The sequence below is a fragment of the Podarcis pityusensis genome (assembly GCF_964106645.2).
Source record: "Podarcis pityusensis genome assembly, chromosome: 1".
Classification (NCBI taxonomy): Eukaryota; Metazoa; Chordata; class Lepidosauria; order Squamata; family Lacertidae; genus Podarcis; species Podarcis pityusensis.
In genome coordinates this window covers 10,419,881-10,438,907 of record NC_138028.1, presented here as the reverse complement: position 1 = coordinate 10,438,907, position 19,027 = coordinate 10,419,881, and the positions used below count along the sequence as shown (strand labels likewise).

The 19,027-nt window shown below is 44.2% G+C and overlaps 1 protein-coding gene across 6 annotated transcripts in view; it reads right to left on the bottom strand.

The window, feature by feature from the left end:
• SYNE2 (spectrin repeat containing nuclear envelope protein 2) overlaps window positions 1-19,027 on the bottom strand; it is a 236,383-nt gene that overhangs the window by 90,761 nt on the left and 126,595 nt on the right. For all 6 annotated transcript variants that reach the window (XM_081000779.1, XM_081000783.1, XM_081000782.1 and 3 more), the window contains exons 54-63: window positions 18,682-18,867; window positions 17,576-17,713; window positions 15,607-15,792; window positions 14,818-14,943; window positions 13,587-13,769; window positions 11,710-11,841; window positions 8,449-8,631; window positions 3,961-4,035; window positions 2,969-3,058; window positions 1,081-1,314 (exon numbers count right to left, since the gene is read on the bottom strand). In XM_081000779.1, coding sequence (XP_080856905.1) covers window positions 1,081-1,314; window positions 2,969-3,058; window positions 3,961-4,035; window positions 8,449-8,631; window positions 11,710-11,841; window positions 13,587-13,769; window positions 14,818-14,943; window positions 15,607-15,792; window positions 17,576-17,713; window positions 18,682-18,867 — 1,533 coding nt within the window. The remainder of the gene's footprint in view (window positions 1-1,080; window positions 1,315-2,968; window positions 3,059-3,960; window positions 4,036-8,448; window positions 8,632-11,709; window positions 11,842-13,586; window positions 13,770-14,817; window positions 14,944-15,606; window positions 15,793-17,575; window positions 17,714-18,681; window positions 18,868-19,027) is intronic.

Below are 19,027 nucleotides of genomic sequence, written 5' to 3'. Positions count from 1 at the left end.
CATGCTGCTACTGGTATGAATGTCTGCGCAAATTATTCTGTTCTAAGCAATGGGGGGAGGGGGAGGGTGCATATTGAGATATGCAGGGTATTATTACTATTATTATTACATTTTCTATACCGCCCTTTATCCAAGGCTCACAGGGAAGTTTACAATATAAAAAGGGCACGATAGTCCTGCTGCACATCACTAGAAACCCTGCTGGCTTTGGGAGATTTCATTAGGCACTGTCCATGCAGTTTAAAGCAATAGGGACTAGAAACTTGGCGGTGGTTTAAAACGAAAGTTGAGATTATTGGAATGTGAATGCTCTGCCTTCACGACCCTTCCCAGCAGGTGTTGCAAGCCAGCACTGGAGGTGGGGGGATGCAGCAACTAACCGGCCAGCAGCACTCTGCAAATGCTGGCCAGCACTGTGTCTGCACGATGCCGACCTTTGTCTCCAAACAAAACACAAAACAAATCATTGATAAGAACTTAGTGCCCCCTTCCCTTGGCTGCCGCAAAATGGCATTTCATCCACCACCAGTCCTTTCCAATGCCACGCTTGCCAGCTAACATGAATATACAAGGGAGTAGGAGGCCTTTGCAGGGAAAAAGCAGTGTGGGGAGTAATTAGCCACCCTCCAGTCCCCCTTCGCTGAAGGAAGCCGTTTCCCTTCAAATCTGGGCTGCTTTCCAATCTCAGAGCCCGGTTGGAGGGAAAACTGGCGGGAGAGAGGGGGCTTGGAGGAGGAAATGCACATATATGTCCCTGGCTGGTGTGTCTGTCCTGTTCTGGCCCTGCATTCACTTGTGGTTGGGTGACATAGCCTGTATTTGCAGGTAACTCCTAGGGCCTGCCTAGGTTTGGCAGACAAGAAGCCAGTTGAGAACATGGGGGGAAGCGCCCTTCTCTGTGTGCCCCTATAAGGAATCCAGCCAGTCCCTGTTTACTGCAGCAGCTTCACACACACAAAAAGAGCCAGAAGCAGGAACGACGAGGCTGCAGGCGTTATGTAGGCGCACCGAAATGAGAGGCAAAGGTGATTGGCTTACGAAACTGCAACAGCGACCTTTGGCCCGCTCAGCTCAGCTTACCTGGCACGCAGCTAGACGCTGCTCCACTGTCTGTTGCATTTGGCGGGTCTGGCCTCCCGATCCCAGGGACTCTTTCGTTTGGTCTAGCCACCGTTCCAGCTCAGCAATTTGTGCCTGCCACACATGGAGGAGCCGGGCAAGCTCTGAGTCAGGCCCACCGGCACCCACAGGCTCCTCTGAATCTCCCAATAAGCACTCGGCAGTATTTGTGACTCGACTGGAGGAGGCTTTGCCCTGTGGGAAAGAAAAGCCAAAGGGTGGAAGATCTGCGAGCCTGAAAAATAGCTAACGTGCTCTCGGAAAGCAGCACGAGCCGGGCAGATTAGGGGAGAAAGGAAAGGAAAAGTAAGCCCAGGTGCCAGCTGAGAGTCCCGTGATCTGGTGCAACAGGTTTCTTAGCAGCCGATTTGCATTTGCACAGGTAGAGCTCAGCTCGCACAGGAAGTCTGCTGACTCACAGTTCATTAGGTGGCTATCCCGGAGGGACACACACACACCAGAAGTGTTTTTCTTGTGCATGCAGTTAAGATTCTAAGCGCTGCACTTCAAAGCTGGTTTACATGCCAGCGTATGATTTCTTTGGGCTGCTTTTGAGGTTTAGTATGCATAAGGATTGGGGCTAAAATAAATTAAAACAATTAAAATTAGGAAGGAAGGAAGGAAGGAAGGAAGGAAGGAAGGAAGGGGAGGGAGGGAGGGAGGGAGGGACGGAATATTTTCAGCTCTGCAACTAGAGATAGGACTGATTTATTCCAGGTGGTGTCAAACTGCAACTAAAATGCAAACAAAAGCCAGTTTCTCCTCCATCCTAACCTGATGGCAATATCCTTCTTCACTGCTGTTTCCCAGCAACAAGTTCTTACAGTGCAACCTTACATATGTCTACTTATGTCTCAGTGAGTTCAGTTTGGAGCTTACTACCAGGTAAGAGGGTACAGGATTGCAGCATCACAGCTCTGATGACTCCGATGCATAGAACCGCCATGGATTTATCTGATCCTCTTTTTAAACCACCTGAGCTAGAGGCAATCGCCGCATCTAAACTGTGGAACTCCCTTCCCTCAGAGGTGTGTCTTGACACCTTCACTGGACAACTTTTAACGAATGCGCTTTGCCCTGGCTTTTCACACTTGAGAGGTATATTGTTAGGGCCCACCATACTTCTCTAATTTTAAGTGGCTCAAAACTGCTTTTACTATTGTGTAATAGTGTACTTTAATATTAACAATTTGTTTGAATCATTCTAACCCGCCCTGGGAACTTAGGTGAAGAGCAGGCAATAACTTGTAATAGTAATAATAATAATATCCTGCGAGCAGCAAATTCCATAAGGAAACTACGTGGTGTGTGAAGAACAAATTCCTTTTTGTCTGTCCTAAATCTCTCACCATTAAGGCTTGAAAGACAGAAAAAAGTTGTCCCTATTCACTTTCGACAGTGTATAAACCTGCAGCATGTTTCCCCTCGCTTGTCTTTTTCCTAAAGTAAAAATATAGATTAACCTTTGATGGGATGTTATGCAGAGAAGCTACATTTAGGCATGATGGATTATTGTATAGGCTTTCTCTCTAATCCAGCCTTCCCTAACCTGATGGCCTCCAGATATTTTGGATCACAGCTCCCATCAGCCACAGCCAGCATGGCCAGTGGTCAGGGATGATGGGAGTCGTAGTCCAAAGCAGCTGGCAGGCAAGGGATTGGGGACATTGGCTTAAATCCTATGACCGTACGTACACTGCACAATGCAGCCTACCTGCCTTCAGGTTCTTTCATTTCATTTCTCATTTCAATTTGCTGGTATAACAGGTAATCTGATCGTGATATTTTCAACAGCAATTTTCTGGTAACAATCTGATAGTTTTAATGGACCCAAAGTTAGCACACCTACCTCACTATGACTTCCAAGAGCCTCACCACTTTTTGCTTTTTGCGGAGACAAAGAAATTAACTGCTGGTCAGGCTCCTCAGCATCCACAGCCTGCGAAGAAAAGCAGAGATGAATAAATGTTTTTTCTTTGATGGTGTCTCAGGGTACCTTTTTTAAGTCTGAGAGCCACATTCCCTTGTAGGCAACTTTCTGGGGGTGCCAATGGTGAGTAGAGCAAGAAGCAGAACTGGGGAGACTCTTAACTTTGCACAAGAAGCTACATTGCAGTCGTGCAACAGACGAGTGTTTCATCACACTTCCCAATGAGGCAGAAGCCTTCTAGGAAGGCACAGCTCATTTTCTGTTTCATCCCAAACCTGTAAACTATTATTTGCAGTGTTAGAACAGGCCAGGATTTTTAGCTATGGTTTGGCGTTCACTAGATATTCGGGCTTGCTGCAAATGTGCTAACCACAGTTTCCCAGTTTGTGTGATACAAGAAACTATGGTTAGTGGGAAACCTTTCGGTTTGTTTCCTTGCTTGCAAAAAGGAAGGAACAGAGAGGCTATGCGCATGGCCAAAAGGCTCATCCAGAAGTTGGCTTACAAAGCCAGGATATGATCTTCCATAAACAGTCTTCTTGGATCAGCATTGTTCTCACTTTGAATGGGCAAAGACTTACAGGTCCTTTCACCAAATTGTCCCCCTGCCAAATTGATGAAAGAACCAACTTTTTTAAAAATCACTTCACGTCCTTTCACAGAAACACACCCCTCCCCACAAACTTGCCAAAAGATTGCTCACAGAAGCTTTCACAAAAAGCTCCCATTTTTAAGCTCTGAGCTATATGTGATGCATTCGTAAAAATGATGGAAACGATGGACAATTCAGCAGCTCCTGTGATAACTAAAATGGGTGTCCTAGTACACGGTAAAGAATTCACCACCAAACTCTGTGAAGCAATTAGTCACTCTTTGAGGAATTAATCCAACCAATTCTGCATTATACTCACTTCATTGTGGAATGAATTGTCCTCAGCTTCTTCAACCAAGGAAGGTAGAAGAGACAGTGACCCTCGCTTTTTCGGCTAAAATGTACACACACAGATACAGCCCAGTTATTTGTAGTTGCGAAAAGAACTTTTCATTCAAGTCCTCCCCAAAGTTCAATGTCCAGTCAGTTTCTCATGAGTGTAAAGCTCCAATTAATCCAGACAAATTAATAGGGCCTGAGCCAACCAAAAATTAAAGCGCTTTTAAATCCCATAGATTTCAACGGGGTTTAAAATTGCATCTATCTTTCAAAGTCAATAGACCTTAAATAAAGTACACTGGATCAATGCCCAGTGCAAAATAGCACAGTCTCAACAACTCTGATTAGTGCCAAACCATCTAGCAACGGGGTTTGTTTGCACAAGCCTCTCTCAACCTGGAGCCCAACAAATATTTTGGACTACAACTCCCAAGAGGCTCCACCATTGTTGGCATTCCACCACCTCCTGAAGAAAACACCTGCTTAGGCAAGCATTTCCTTGAAGTGAACTTCTGGTTTTATTGTTTTGTACCCTTTTAAACCACAGAGCCTAGGACTTGCCGATCAGAAGGTCGGCGGTTCGAATCCCCGCGACGGGGTGAGCTCTTGTTGCTCTGTCCCTGCTCCTGCCAACCTAGCAGTTCGAAAGCACGTCAAAGTGCAAGTAGATAAATAGGTACTGCTCTGGCGGGAAGGTAAACGGCGTTTCCGTGCCCTGCTCTGGTTCGTCATGCTGGCCACATGACCAGGAAGCTGTACGCTGGCTCCCTCGGCCAATAAAGCGAGATGAACGCCGCAACCCCAGAGTCGGCCACGACTGGACCTAATGGTCAGGGGTCCCTTTACCTTTACCCTTTTAAAACTGCTTTCGTGGTCATGCTTTTTCATTGTTGTATATTTTGTAAATTTAGCACATGTTTCAATTATGGACGTTTTTGATGCCCCAATCGAATTGCTACTATGTATTTTAATTACGTATTGATTTTATACTTGCGAACCACTTAGAAGCCATTTTGGCACGTAAGTGACATAATAATTATCAAGAATAATAACTGGAGGGGAGGAGAGTTGTAGTTCAAAATATCTGGAAGGCACCAGTCGGGGAAAGCGGGTTTATATCAGTTCTCTTACGCAAAACCCCCACAAACTAATTTCAATTTCTGATTTGTTTACATGCGTTCCAGGGGTGAATGAGAAACCGAGGTGATCTGAAAGACCTCCCCTAACCAACCCTGCCATTCTTTTTCCCATTCCAGTGTAATAAACCAATAATAAACAAATGCTATAACGAACCATGAATGACCAATGACAATCAAAGGGAGTTGGGTGGGGTGGGAAAACCGGCTGGCTGGTTGCCTTAGGACGGGGTAGGGGGAAAACCTTTTGGGGCCAGTGGACCAAATTGCTAACTGGTCCCACGCCAGCAGGCCAACTATGGCAGGTGGGTCAACCCACCTGCCAGTCACCGGATGTCATGATGCTGCTAGATGACTGACAGGTGAACTGTCCCACCAACCTGCCAAGGTCCCTTGTGCAGTGCTTCCTAAGCACCCGACAGTCCCAGTACTAGAGACTTATGACCTTAACTGGCAGGGCAAGTGGGCAGGGTTTAGGGAAAACAGGCCTGTGGGCCAAATTTGGCCCACAGGTGAGAGCTTCCCCAGCCCTGCCTTAGGATAACCACCACTAATAACAACTTCCACCTTGTAATCATGTAAAACAAGCATTTTCGTTTTTGTTTTACTTTCATTTTTAATACAGTGGTACCTCAGGTTACATACGCTTCAGGTTACAGACGCTTCAGATTACAGACTCCGCTAACCCAGAAATAGTGCTTCAGGTTAAGAACTTTGCTTTAGGATGAGAACAGAAATCGTGCTCCGGCGGCATGACAGCAGCGGGAGGTCCCATTAGCTAAAGTGGTGTTTCAGGTTAAGAACAGTTTCAGGTTAAGTACGGACCTCCAGAATGAATTAAGTACTTAACCTGAGGTACCACTGTACAGAGGCAAATATCTCTCTCTCACACACATTCCCTTCTGTCCACCCCCCAATTGTACAGCTTTCATACCAGTCTCAACGTACAACTAAATACCTGGTGACTCCCCTTTCACCCTTTTCCTGGTTTCTTTATCTTTCTATTAAATCGGGTATTCCAAATTTTTAATCTTCGAATTTCTTCTGCTGTTAAATTCTATTAGCTCCTAATTCTGCTGCTTTTACTCAAGACCTGCTAGGTTATTTACTTGTTTATACTGGTTCTTAAAATATTAAAAAAACATTTTCCAATCCTCCTTATATTCTTTTTTGTCCTTTTCTCTTTCCCTGTTCGTTATGCCTGCCAATTCAGCATATTCAAGCGTTTTAAACTGCTACTCTTCCTTGGTTCTCGTTCTCCACCTTTGTGCCAATAAGATTCTAGCCGCAGTGGTGGCATATAATAATTTTTTGTTTTGTTTTGTAGGGAGCTCTGTTGTTACCATTCCCCAAAGGAATGCCTTGGGCTTTTTTGGGAAGGTTTATCTGAATAAAGGTAAAGGTAAAGGGACCCCTGACCGTTAGGTCCAGTCGTGACCGACTCGGGTTGCAGCGCTCATCTCGCTTTATTGGCCGAGGGAGCCGGCGTACAGCTTCTGGGTCATGTGGCCAGCACGATTAAGCCACTTCTGGCGAACCAGAGCAGCACACGGAAACGCCGTTTACCTTCCCGCCGGAGCGGTACCTACTTATCTACTTGCACTTTGACGTACTTTCGAACTGCTAGGTGGGCAGGAGCAGGGACCGAGCAACGGAAGCTCACCCCGTCGCAGGGATTCGAACTGCCGACCTTCTGATCGGCAAGTCCTAGGCTCTGTGGTTTAACCCACAGCACCACCCGCGTCCTTTATCTGAATATCTTTTTCTGATTCATTGTAAATTACTTCCCAGAATTCCCTGATTACTTTACAGGACCACATGTGGGAAAAGGATCCCTCTGCTTCACTGCATTTTCAACATTTACCTTTTCTCTTTTTTAAAACATTTTCGCTAGTTTGGCAGGTGTTAAATACCACCAGTGGGCCATTTTCATCATATTTTGCTTTAATGTGTAACACACCATAAAATTCATATTTACCATCCATAAATTCTCCCAAAGCTCATAATCAACATTACGACCCACATCCTGTGCCCATTCAGTCATACTTGATTTCACAAATTCCTCTTTTGTATCCCACTCTATAGAAGCAGTTTGTACATTTTTGATAATACTTTTACTTTACTGTATCAAATAAATCCCTTGTGAATTGGGATTTTTGTTCTGCAAATTCAATTTGTTTATCCATCTTAAAGAGTTTGTTAATCTGATGTATCTGTAAGCAACAAGCATTTTGTTTCCTTTCTGAGTTCACAGTTGCGACGTATAAAACTACTGATACCTTTTCTCAGTAGCATGGAAACAACTGAAAAATAGAAACAGAAAGCCCAGCAGCAAATTTCCACAATATTAAAGACTGGAACTACAGGTGTACCTTGGTTTTCAAACAGCTTAGTTCTCGAAAGTTTTGGCTCCCAACCACCACAAACCCGGAAGTGAGTGTTCTGGTTTGCAAACTATTTTTGGAAGGCAAACATCTGATGGGGCTTCCGTTTGGCTGCAGGAGCTTCCTGCAGCGAATCAGAAGCCACACTTTGGTTTCTGAACGTTTTGGAAGTCCGTTCGACTTCCAAGGTACGACTGTATAACCCACATGATTAAGAATGATGGCTCCGTTCCACCTCAAGGATGCCTCCGAATACCATTTGCTGGGATATAATACAAGTGAGACTAGCACCCATGCCTTGTTTACAGGCTTCCCAGAAGAGGCACCTGGTTGACTAATTTGAGAACAAGATGGTGGACTGGATGTACCATTGGCCAGATCCAGCAGCCTTCCTACATCCTTACCACCAGATCTATCTCCATGTTTATGTTTGGTTCTTCCCCAGTTCCCTGCATCATACACTTCCCCAACATCTTCCATCTAATGATGTGGAACTGAGGGAGGAGAAACGTACAAACTAATGACCCTTAATACAAGCTACAATGGAGCTGGGGATATACACAAAACAAAGACGCCATTTTGTGTGGCAAATGGACCTGAAACTCTGGTAAGAAGCAGATCCGGCCTAAAATAACCAGTATCTAGAAGGGCTTCCTCATTTCTCTGAACATACTCCTACAAAACCGCTTGCAGAAGAAGAGTTTGGATTTGATATCCCGCTTTATCACTACCCTAAGGAGTCTCAAAGCGTCTAACAATCTCCTTTCCCTTCCTCCCCCACAACGAACACTCTGTGAGGTGAGTGAGGCTGAGAGACTTCAGAGAAGTGTGACTGGCCCAAGGTCACCCAGCAGCTCATGTGGAGGAGCAGGGACGCGAACCCGTTTCACCAGATTACAAGTCTACCGCTCTTAACCACCACACCACACTGGCTCGGTATCCACTTACCTGCCAATCAGCACCAGCTCCATGTTCTTCCGGATCTGGGGATTCCAAAATATCCTCCTCTAGTTCAGGCTGCTCTGGCCTCTGGTGTAGCTCCACCAAGGAATTCTTCATCCTTGTGAGAATGTCCTCCTTCCTCTGGCAAAGGAGGAAGATCCGCTGCTTTATGTCTTCCATCTCCTCGTCCTAAGGAACAACGATGCTCAGATGTGACTTTTTTTTCATGAGGGCAGGGAGGGGAAGCGCAAAAACAGAAGGAAACAGCAAATAGTTTATAGCATCTTACTGGAGCCTGATCTCCGCGGTTCCCTCTGGCTCTCTGCCTTACACGGAAGTAGCGCCCCATTGCTGCTGAAAACCAGAGCAAAGGCCTCAGCATGAAAACAAGAGCCTTCTGGATGTGTCTTCGACCGGCCATGGCTTGCCAGGCAATGTGGAGCTTCAGTAAATAGCACCACTCTGGGTGGCAAATGGACATGTGAGGCTTGTGGGAGCAGAATTCCTGGAGGGTGAATGCTCAGGAGATCTTCCTTTGACAGGCTCAGTCACTAATCTAGATAGGTCAACTATAATACACTAGCACTTCCTGAAAGTCCAGAAGGTTTTTTTAAAACAACATCATTTCCCTCCTATTCCAAGTGGCACAAAACCAGGAATTAAGAGGTCTGTGTAGTTTTTACACAAGAAGCCGGAAAATAGCCCAAGAAAATGCAAGCAGGGCATCCTTCCCTGTCTCTGCTTCTCTGTTCCTGTGTCCTCACTGAACAGATTATTTGTATGTAGGAAGGAATCATCCTAACCACCAGGCAATTATGCAATTTAATTAGGGCTTTAGACTAGTATATACATTGCAGTAGGTGCGAAATGTGACACTGCTACTAATGTTGCTGTAATTTGGAGAGCCGAAAGGTGTTAGCATAGTTGCATGGCCTAGTCATTTCCTTGCTTTTCCACCTATATAGTATACTCTCGTGTTCCCCTCTATCCAGCTAATCCATTTGAGTCTCCATTTCTTCCTTAACAGCTCCCCTTTGGCTGCTCACAGGAGAAAGAAGAGTGTGCCACCCCACCACCTGATATTATTCCAAATGGCTGCTACAGGCTTATTAAAGCTGCCACTGCGTGGGCAGGAGGGCTTTGGGCACAGACCATTCCCCACCTGACCAGCACTTCCCCTGCTGCTGTGCCCTTACAGAATGGGATCCCGCTGTGTTGAGCTCAGAGTGCAGCGGGCCCAATGCTTGCTAATGGAATATCCATACATCTGAAGAAACTAAATTGTAAAACTGTTTTGTTTGTTTTTTGTCTGAATCAAAAAATTCAAAAAATTCTGGGATCTGCAACAAAAAGCTGAAGCATGGAGTGCTCCTCCCACCAACCCAAAATCTCTTTCTGAACATTCCATTCTGTTTCTCCCTTACATACTCAATTTTAGCTCCCTCCCTCAACTCTGCCAAGAGTCAATCATCATTCTGGACCCTTGTTACCTCCCTAAAAATGTGTTGTGTTTCTGAGAACTTCTGATTTCTCCCTAAGCCTGTTTGTTGCTTCTCTTTCTCTGTGTGTGGTGACATTATGGCTACATTAGGATCCACATTCTGAGAATGGGTATATTAATATTAGTATATGCTATACAATGTGTACCAGAATACAGTGGTACCTTGGGATGCGAACGGGATCCGTTCCGGAGCCCCGTTTGCATCCTGAATGGAACGTAAGATGCGACTGTGCGTCTGCACGTGCGCGGGTCACGTTTTGCCGCTTCCGCGCATGCGTGTGACGTCATTTTGAGCGTCTGCGCATGCGTGAGCGGCGAAACCTGGAACTAACGCACTCCGTTACTTCTGGGTTGCCGCGGAGCGCAATCTGAAAGTGCTCAGCTTGAAGCACATTCAACCCAAGGTATGGCTGTACTAAACTAAGTCCAAGTGAATTCCGAGGAAACTGCTTTCTCATACTTTTAACTAGTATTATTGAAGGAGGTGAGGACAGGTGACCCCACCTAGGCCCGAAGTCACCCCCCCCCCCCAGGCCTCAAAACTGTCCAAAATTCCTTTTGTCTTCTAAAAAATCCAAAACAGCTTTTCTCTGCTCTTCTCTGCTTTTCTCACAAGATGCATAGGAAAAATGTTATTCTTTTATCAGTACAAGGAGGCTTCAAAAGGCTAATAAATAGGCTCTGTCATTGCCAAGAATACTCAAGCCTGATAACTGACTTTTATCTCATTCAGTTGCAACATCTTTGGACATGCTGAGCCACTCTCATTCCCCTTTCCCGGGAAGGGTGCCAAGAGTCCACAATAGTCCCAAAGATAGGAGCTTTCTGTTCATGCTCAGGGGAACTCAACATGGGGCAGGACTTCGGAGAAGGAGGAGGAAGGGGAGGGAACTGGAAGGGGAATATATGCTCTGTGCAAATGACTGTGAACCCGTGCTTGTTTGTGAATCTATCACACTTGCTCCTTCTACCAGTTCATGGATGGTAGAAATAAAGCTTTTTCTCCGAAACTAATCCTTGAGTGTCTGTTGACTCCCATTTTCCCTTTCCCGGGCGCAATATTTTTTCCCACCCGAGGGCAAAGCCTCATAAAGCTACATTATAACCTTAAGTCCATTTTCAATGAAACTGTTTCGTCCTTTTCCAGTCCTCCCAAAGCCTTAACAATATTTCAGTTTAACACATTCATCTGTTTCAACGCGCACACATGTTGTTATTTTAGCAGCTGCTAATAAGTTTGGGATCAAAAATCTATTCCAGTCTCCTAAGCTTCAAAAGAGAACGGCTGGTTCATTTGTCTGCTTTTTAAAAAAAGAAAAGAAAAGGGTATACAATTCGGCCATGTTTTCTATTTATCTCTGCATCATCTTTTCTGCAGCTGACTCCTCCAGTTGGAAAATTTCCAATTAGGAAATTTTCACCTCTTTCTGGAACCGCCCCTTCACATTGTTTACAGTTTTGAGTCTGAAATGCAATTAGCTAGAGAAATGTAAAAACAATTAGCACTCTGGGTGGTTCCAGTTAATTTACGTGGCAGATGGAGAAGCGGGGAGGGAAGGACTCTGGAAAGAGCCAGTGAACACACTGGAACACACCAGAGGAGGAATGATGAAAGGGTAGGCAACCTGTTATCATTGGGACTACAACTCCCATCATCCCTGGCAACCAGCCATGCTGACTGAGGCTGATGGGAGTTTTAGATACTGCAGTTAAGTTCAGAGCACAGCAGGCATCCAGCAGAGATGGAGGAGGGATGCAAACCTCACCTCTGGGTAGGAGGCAGCCTGAGCAGGCCATGGGATTTCTGTAGCCAATTCATCCAAGCCACTCCTCAGGAACTGGAACTGCTTCAGAGAGTCTATTTCTTGCTCGCTCTCTTCCAGCTCTTTCACAATGGGCTGTAAAACAGTAATTACTATTAGCTGTTTCGAAGTGGGCGGTGGAACACACAGCCCCGTAACCTAATAAACCATCAAACACCCACACTGCACAGACTGCAGCCATGTCCAGCTCATAAAGGACGAGTCAACACATTAAGGAAAGTAAAACAGAGAAAAGAGGTGGAGCTGCTTCGTAACAGGTCAGGCCACCATTCAGCCCAAAGACTGTCTATGCTGAGTGATGGAAGCACTTCACAGTTAAGCGTCTGCAGAGGCAATTGCATTTGCTCATAGAATTACGGAAAAAACCCGAGGTGTACCTCTTGGGAATTATATCTACTGACATTCCTGCCGCTAGGAAAAAAGTTTTCTTATATGCAACCACTGCAGCTGGAATGATTATAGCAAAAAATTGGAAAGGAGAAAAAAAACTCCCTCAATAAGAGAATGGCAAATAAGATTTTGTGAATATATAGAATCAGCAAGACTTACAGCAGTGGTAAGACGCCAATCAGACGAAAAACTGATAGAGTGGACTTGCGTGGAGGAATACATCAAAAAATATTGTTCTGGTATTAATATATCAATATGCAATGAATGAAACGTATAGAGTAAAAAATTAAGAAGAAATGGGTATAAGATGAGATAGTCAAAAATAATATTGATAACACAGCAAAAAGAAGAAAAGAAACAAAGGAAGCCACATATAGGTGGAGGGAAGTCAAAATTTATGTCTGTATATTTAGTTTGTATGTTTGTTTTCTTTTTTGTAATCTAAGCTGAGAGGTGTATGTATCTATGTATAATAAGTTTGTTTAGTGTTCTGGTTTTCTGGTTTGTGTTTGTAAGTATTGCATTTATCAATACAAGTTTAAAAAAATTAAAATTTTGTTTTACAAAGGACAATATTTCATTCGCTGCATTAGGGAATACAGGCTTGCCATTTTTCAGAAAGTAAAAACCAGGACACCCCAAAACAGTTGTTAGGAAGACCCCAAAGTGGTTGAGCTTTCTTTTACAAAAACGCCAAAAAAGTGCTTTTTTGATTGACTTCTCTAAGATCCAGAACAAAGTGCCCCCTTTCAGAAATTCCACCTTTGAAATCCCTGTAATGTCCAGGAAAATCAGGACGTATGGTAGCCCTAATATCGATGGTACTACAGATGAAGTATTCAAAACAGGCAGAGGGAAATCATTGTTGAAGCAATAATGAAAGCAGCAGCAGAAGCAGCTAAAATGTCCAGATGTGGATCTGTGATGTAGAATGTGTGATGTGCAGCCATGATTCATATCTGAACTGCACTGCTTAGGAGAGGTGTCTGTGTTTCTGAATGGGGAAACACGATGCGTTTTTAAGACAATTGTGAAACGCACACGATGCACAACTGTGAAGTTAACTTTTAAAAATCCAGGCATTTCCAAAGTTTTGTGCCTTGGGTTAAATAATCAGCGAAAGCAGATGCAGAAGACCTGCCAGACAGGTGCTTTGTTCACCGACTGTCACATTCTTGTCCAGTCACAAAGATGTCAAAGAGAACAAGAACTACCAGGCTTTTAGAAGACATCTGAAGGCAGCCCTGTTTAGGGAAGCTTTTAATGTTTGATGCATTACTGTATTTTAATATTTTGTTGGAAGCCGCCCAGGTGGGCGTGGTATAAATAAATCATCATCATCATCATCATCATCACCACCATCATTAAAATTACTTAACATGACAGGATGTTTTCTGTCACTCCAGCACCTACGTCGTATTTGCTTTTACCTCAAGCAGTGCGTTTTGCTCCTTGGTAATTCTTTCTAAGGTCTTCAGCTCTTTCAAAAGTTGCTTTGTTCTTTGGAACACAGAGAGGGGTTGCAGCCTCATGCCTGGTAACCTCAGACTCTCTTTATAGGACTGGATTTCAGCAATTGCCTTCTGCATGGGGCTGATATGGGCCATTATAACCTGAAAAGGTAAGGTGCAGGATCAGTGCAATTGGATGAAGTTTGAATGGGTTGGGGGAGGAAGTATAAAATAATGCTCAGGTTGATCAGAACATTTCACAGACATGATCTCGGAAAATATTATTAAAGAGGAACACATACTAATTATTTTAAAAAGAGGGTTAACTTGAGTTTTCAAAATACATGGGAGGAACTGTGCATGAGGCAGTTCCCTGATCCAATCCTTAGCATCTCTCTATAACTGGAAATGGCAGAGACTGAACCCAGCTGCTTCTGAAGCAGGGGTCAGGAACATTTTCCAGTCAATGGGTTGGATCCTGGTCAATCGCCCACCTCTTAATCACCTGGCATCATTATGGCATCAGGCGACAACTTCAGCTAATCGAAAGCGGCAAAGCTGTCTATAGAGGAAAACATGGACAAAGCAGAGCTTGAACTGAGCCCCTCTGAAGGTGAATTGTTGGTTGGCATTGAATGCATGCCTTCAGAGGGGTTGGCTTTCAGCGTGAAAAGCAAGCCCTTACGGATTTCCCAATAGGAAACCCCTTAGTGCAGCCAATCCCAGAGAGGCTGTGTCAGTGCCAATCCGTTGATGGGTGCCGTCAGTGAGCCCCACTTGCAAAGGAACGACAAGAGCACAATTTCAGCTCCTGATGGCTCCTTTGCAGCTGTGTTCTTACCTGCTGACATCACTTACAATGACATCACTTACAATGATGTCATATGTGTGACATCACTTACATATGACATCACTTACAATGCTAGGTGTGCAGTAGCTGGGCATGGTTTGGGGCAAATGGCCTTGTGGGCCAAATTAGGAACCTTAACAGGCCTCTTTGAGCTCACGGGATTGGGGGTTCCCTATGTCTGATCTGAAGGACCAGGTAACCAGGTGATTGGAAAGACCCACTGCCACTCACCCAGGTGAGCTGATGTCAGAAAAAGGAGGCACTACCGGTCTGGATACGCAGATAATCTAAGCTGATATGCAGAAAGCAGCTTAACATTTTCCGATATTAATTAATAGCCACTTTTATGAGCTAACTCACCTGGCCATGTTTAAGATGTTCCTTAGGAGAAAGATCGAGTGTGTCTTCTGAAGGAGACAAGATAGTCTTAATTTTGTCCACATCCTTCTCCATTTTTTTCACTTCAGATTCAATAGCTTCCACCTCCTACATTTTGAGAAACATTCACATCATTTATGGGATTGTCCGCCAAAGACTATTAAAAGCCAAACCTTGCAAGTGCAGGTTCCGAAAGGTCTCTTTTATTCATCTTTGAGAAGCTGCACATCCCATGAGCATCATTCCAGGTGACACCTGTTTTCCTGGTACAGCCTTCATCGAACAATGCACTACAGTTTTGATTCAACAATCCTGGTTCTCTTGCAAAAGGCACAAACATACCCAAGACCCCAACGGCCATGTTTGTTAAAAAGGAAAAAGGAAGGAAAGGGAAAGATGGAAGAGGAGTAATAGTGCTTCAAGAAAATAACTAATGCATTGTCACCAAGTACCGTATTTTTTGCTCTATAAGACTCACTTTTCCCCTCCTAAAAAGTAAGGGGAAATGTGTGTGCGTCTTATGGAGTGAATGCAGGCTGCGCAGCTATCCCAGAAGCCAGAACAGCAAGAGGGATTGCTGCTTTCACTGCGCCACGATCCCTCTTGCTGTTCTGGCTTCTGAGATTCAGAATATTTTTTTTCTCGTTTTCTTCCTCCAAAAACTAGGTGCGTCTTGTGGTCTGGTGCGTCTTATAGAGCGAAAATACGGTACATCTATATCCTGCAAAACCAAAGAGAATCCACTCTCTTGCAAGAGACGCCCACACTTACATCAGCCAAGTGCTGGATGTGGGGAAGAATCTCCAATATCTTCTGTTGCAAGGCTTTAACTTGCTCGTTTACTTTGTTCAGCATCTTCACCGTGCAGCCAGTTTCAATTAAAGAGGAGAACTCCTCCAACTCTGGATAAATTGCACTGAGAATGCTTTGCTTTTGCTCCGAATCTTCAAATGCCATCTAGGAAGGGGAGGGGGAGACAAGAAAGTTTTGACCCGAAAAAGGAGGAGGGGGAAGAAAGATTAACATACATGAAAATGCACTTTAATGTTCAAGAAAAATACAGTGGATGCTCGGGTTGCGAAAGTCATCCGTGTGGGGTGCATGTTCGCAACCTGCAGCGGTGCATCTGCGCATGTGCAGGTTGTGATTCGGCACATGCGCAAAGCGTGATTTAGTGCTTCTGAGCATGCGCAACCATCAAAACTCAGAGGTAACCCATTCCAGTACTTCTGGGTTTCGGCGGTCCATAATCCGAAAAAACACAACCTGAAGAGTCTGTAACTCAAGGTATGACTGTAACCTCATAATTCCTGAATCCTGCAGATGTGTGCAGCATCAATGGGCATTAATCAACTGGCATTAAGATTAAAATACGGAGCGCAGGAAGACCCCAGTTTTAATGGGGACCATGGTGCGTTAACCCTTCTCTCCCCGGGAATGCCCTCCTACGAAAATCAGCCCCACCCTGTGCATTTTCAGATCAAACGTGAGTATGAGGCATATATTTTAAGGCTGGGGACACTTCCTCACAGCAATTTATTGTGGACTTGGTGTCGCTTTGTGGATGCAAATTGTGCGAACAGTCCGCACAACATTGTACTTCTCTCTTTTTTTTTCAATTTTCAATTTTATTTTACACTTGAAACAACAACAACATTTCGAATAAAAGAAACACACAGGTTAATATCGACTTCCCTCCCCCACTTCCATCGTGCATTTTATGACTTTATTTTTCACTGCATTTTCTAATTTCTCTCAGATATATATATATATATATATATATATATATATATACACATACATATACCTCCTCATCTTGATATCTCACTATTTTTTCTTACTGCCAAATTTATTTTATTAGTGTTAACCTCTTAATATGTTTACAATATGTCTCTAAATATTCCATAAAACATTTCCAAACTTCCTCAAATAATTTTTTATCCTGATGTCTTATTCCATTTGTCAGTCTTGCCATTTCTATATATTCTATTAACTTTGTCTGCCATTCTTCCTTTGTTGGTGTTGCTTCTTCCCTCCAGCTCTGAGCACTCACCATTTGTGCTGCTGTAGTAGCATACATAAAAAGAGATTTATGAGCCCTGGGTATATTTACACCTGTTATGCCTAAAAGAAAAGCTTCTGGGGTTTTAACAAACATCTTTTTAAGCATTTCCTCCCCAACTCATTATACAGTGGTACCTCGGTTTACGAACGTGATCCGTTCTGGAAGTCCATTTTTAAACCAAAATCGTTCTTAAACCGAGGCGCGTTTTCCCTAATGAGGCCTCCCGCCGCCAGTGCCATTCCATCATTCGGATTCCGTTTTTAGATCAAGGTAAAGTTCTCAAACCAAGACACTATTTCCAGTTTTGCGGAGTTTGTAAACCAAATCATTCTTAAACTGGACTGTTCTTAAACCGAGGTACCACTCGGTACCTTTTTGCACATCAACAACATTGTACATTGTACTTATCAAAATGCATCCTATTTTCCCCAACTGCACCCTGACTTAATCCAGATTTACTGTTTGTGCCTTGATAGATTTTCTGTGGAAACTGTAAATCTAGATTAAATGATGGCGAGGGGGAATATGGGATGGCATTTTGATTTGGACAATGTCATAGGGAGGCTATACAAAACTTGCAAGTGTGAGCAGCACTGAATTGACAACCAGCTTGCGCCCCATGCAAGACTTTGCCATCTGGGCTTCTCACCTTAGCCAAGTTGATTATCCACTTACCTGAAGTGCATCGGCACGCTTGTTCAAAGCTTTTGCAGAGTCACTTTTAGCTTCCTCTGTGAGCAGACGGTTGGTGTTTTCAAGCCAAACCTGGGTGCTCTTCAGGAGTTCTTCACATTCTTCCATCTTGCTGGTAGCCTTTAGCATAAAACGCTGCATTATCGTTTTTATACTAGGCTGAACGAACGAAGCCCTGAGATTGCTGAAAGCTGCTGCAAAGCAATTTCAATAAGCAATGCAGCTGCTCATGACACCTATGTGGAAAACAGCCTTTTGACCATAGGTTTCCATTTCTGGTTTAGAATATGAGAGCTGGGGGGAGATGGGGAAGGTGGGTGTATTAACAATATGGGGAAAATTTGGATACAACAAAGAAGGAACATTAGCAACATTGGGTACATGTGTTTTCCCCACTTTACTTTTGCAGAAACTTTGTGCCGTCAAATGTTTCCAGCTCTGCATTGCTATACCATACAGTGATCAAACTTTCAACCTTGGCATTATCAGCAGCATGCTCTAATCATAGCTGTCAACTTTTCCCTTTTTTAAAGGGAAATCCCATTCGGAATAAGGGAGTTTCCCTTTAAAAAGGGGAAATGTTGACAGCTATGGCTCTAATCCATGGGTAGGCAAACTAAGGCTCGGGGGGCCGGATTCGGCCCAATTGCCTTCTAAATCAGGCCTGCGGAAGGTCCGGGAATCAGCGTGTTTTTACATGACTTTTGGAAGACATCTGAAGGCAGCCCTGTTTAGGGAAGCTTTTAATGTTTGACGCACTATTGTATTTTAATATTTTGTTGGAAGCCGCCCAGAGTGGCTGGGGAAACCCAGCCAGATGGGCAGGGTATAAATAATTATTATTATTAGTAGTAGTAGAATGTGTCCTTTTATTTAAAATGCATCTCTGGGTTATTTGTGGGACATAGGAATTCGTTCATTATTTTTTTTCAAAATATAGTCCAGGCCCCCACACGGTCCAGGCCCCCACACGGTTTGAGGGCCAGTGGACCGGCCCCCTGCTGACCCCTGCCTAACTGACTGAGCTATCCATGTTGGATATTTGATTAGCCAGGTCTGCCTTTCCATTGTCTCCAGCCATCTCTTACCCTGTTCAAATCTGCAGTTCTGCGCTCGGCCCGCTGAGAGACTTGCTGGTATCGTTGCAGTGGAATCATCCAACGATCCATCAGCTCCTGACCCTGCTGGCCAGGATCTTGCTCCACGAGGTCTTGAATCTCAGAATCCAGTTCGTTCATTTTGTAATGCCAAAGGTCCAGCATGTCCCAGATTCTCTGCGTGTAGCAAAAAACAGCACATCCATTAACCAGAAGGGGCTTTATTCCTGTTTGTGATCTGTTTGGAGACACTTGCAACAGCAATTAGGGATGAGACAAATGTAAACAGCAGTAAGAAAATGTGATTATTGCGAAGATGGCAGTAACAGACCATGCA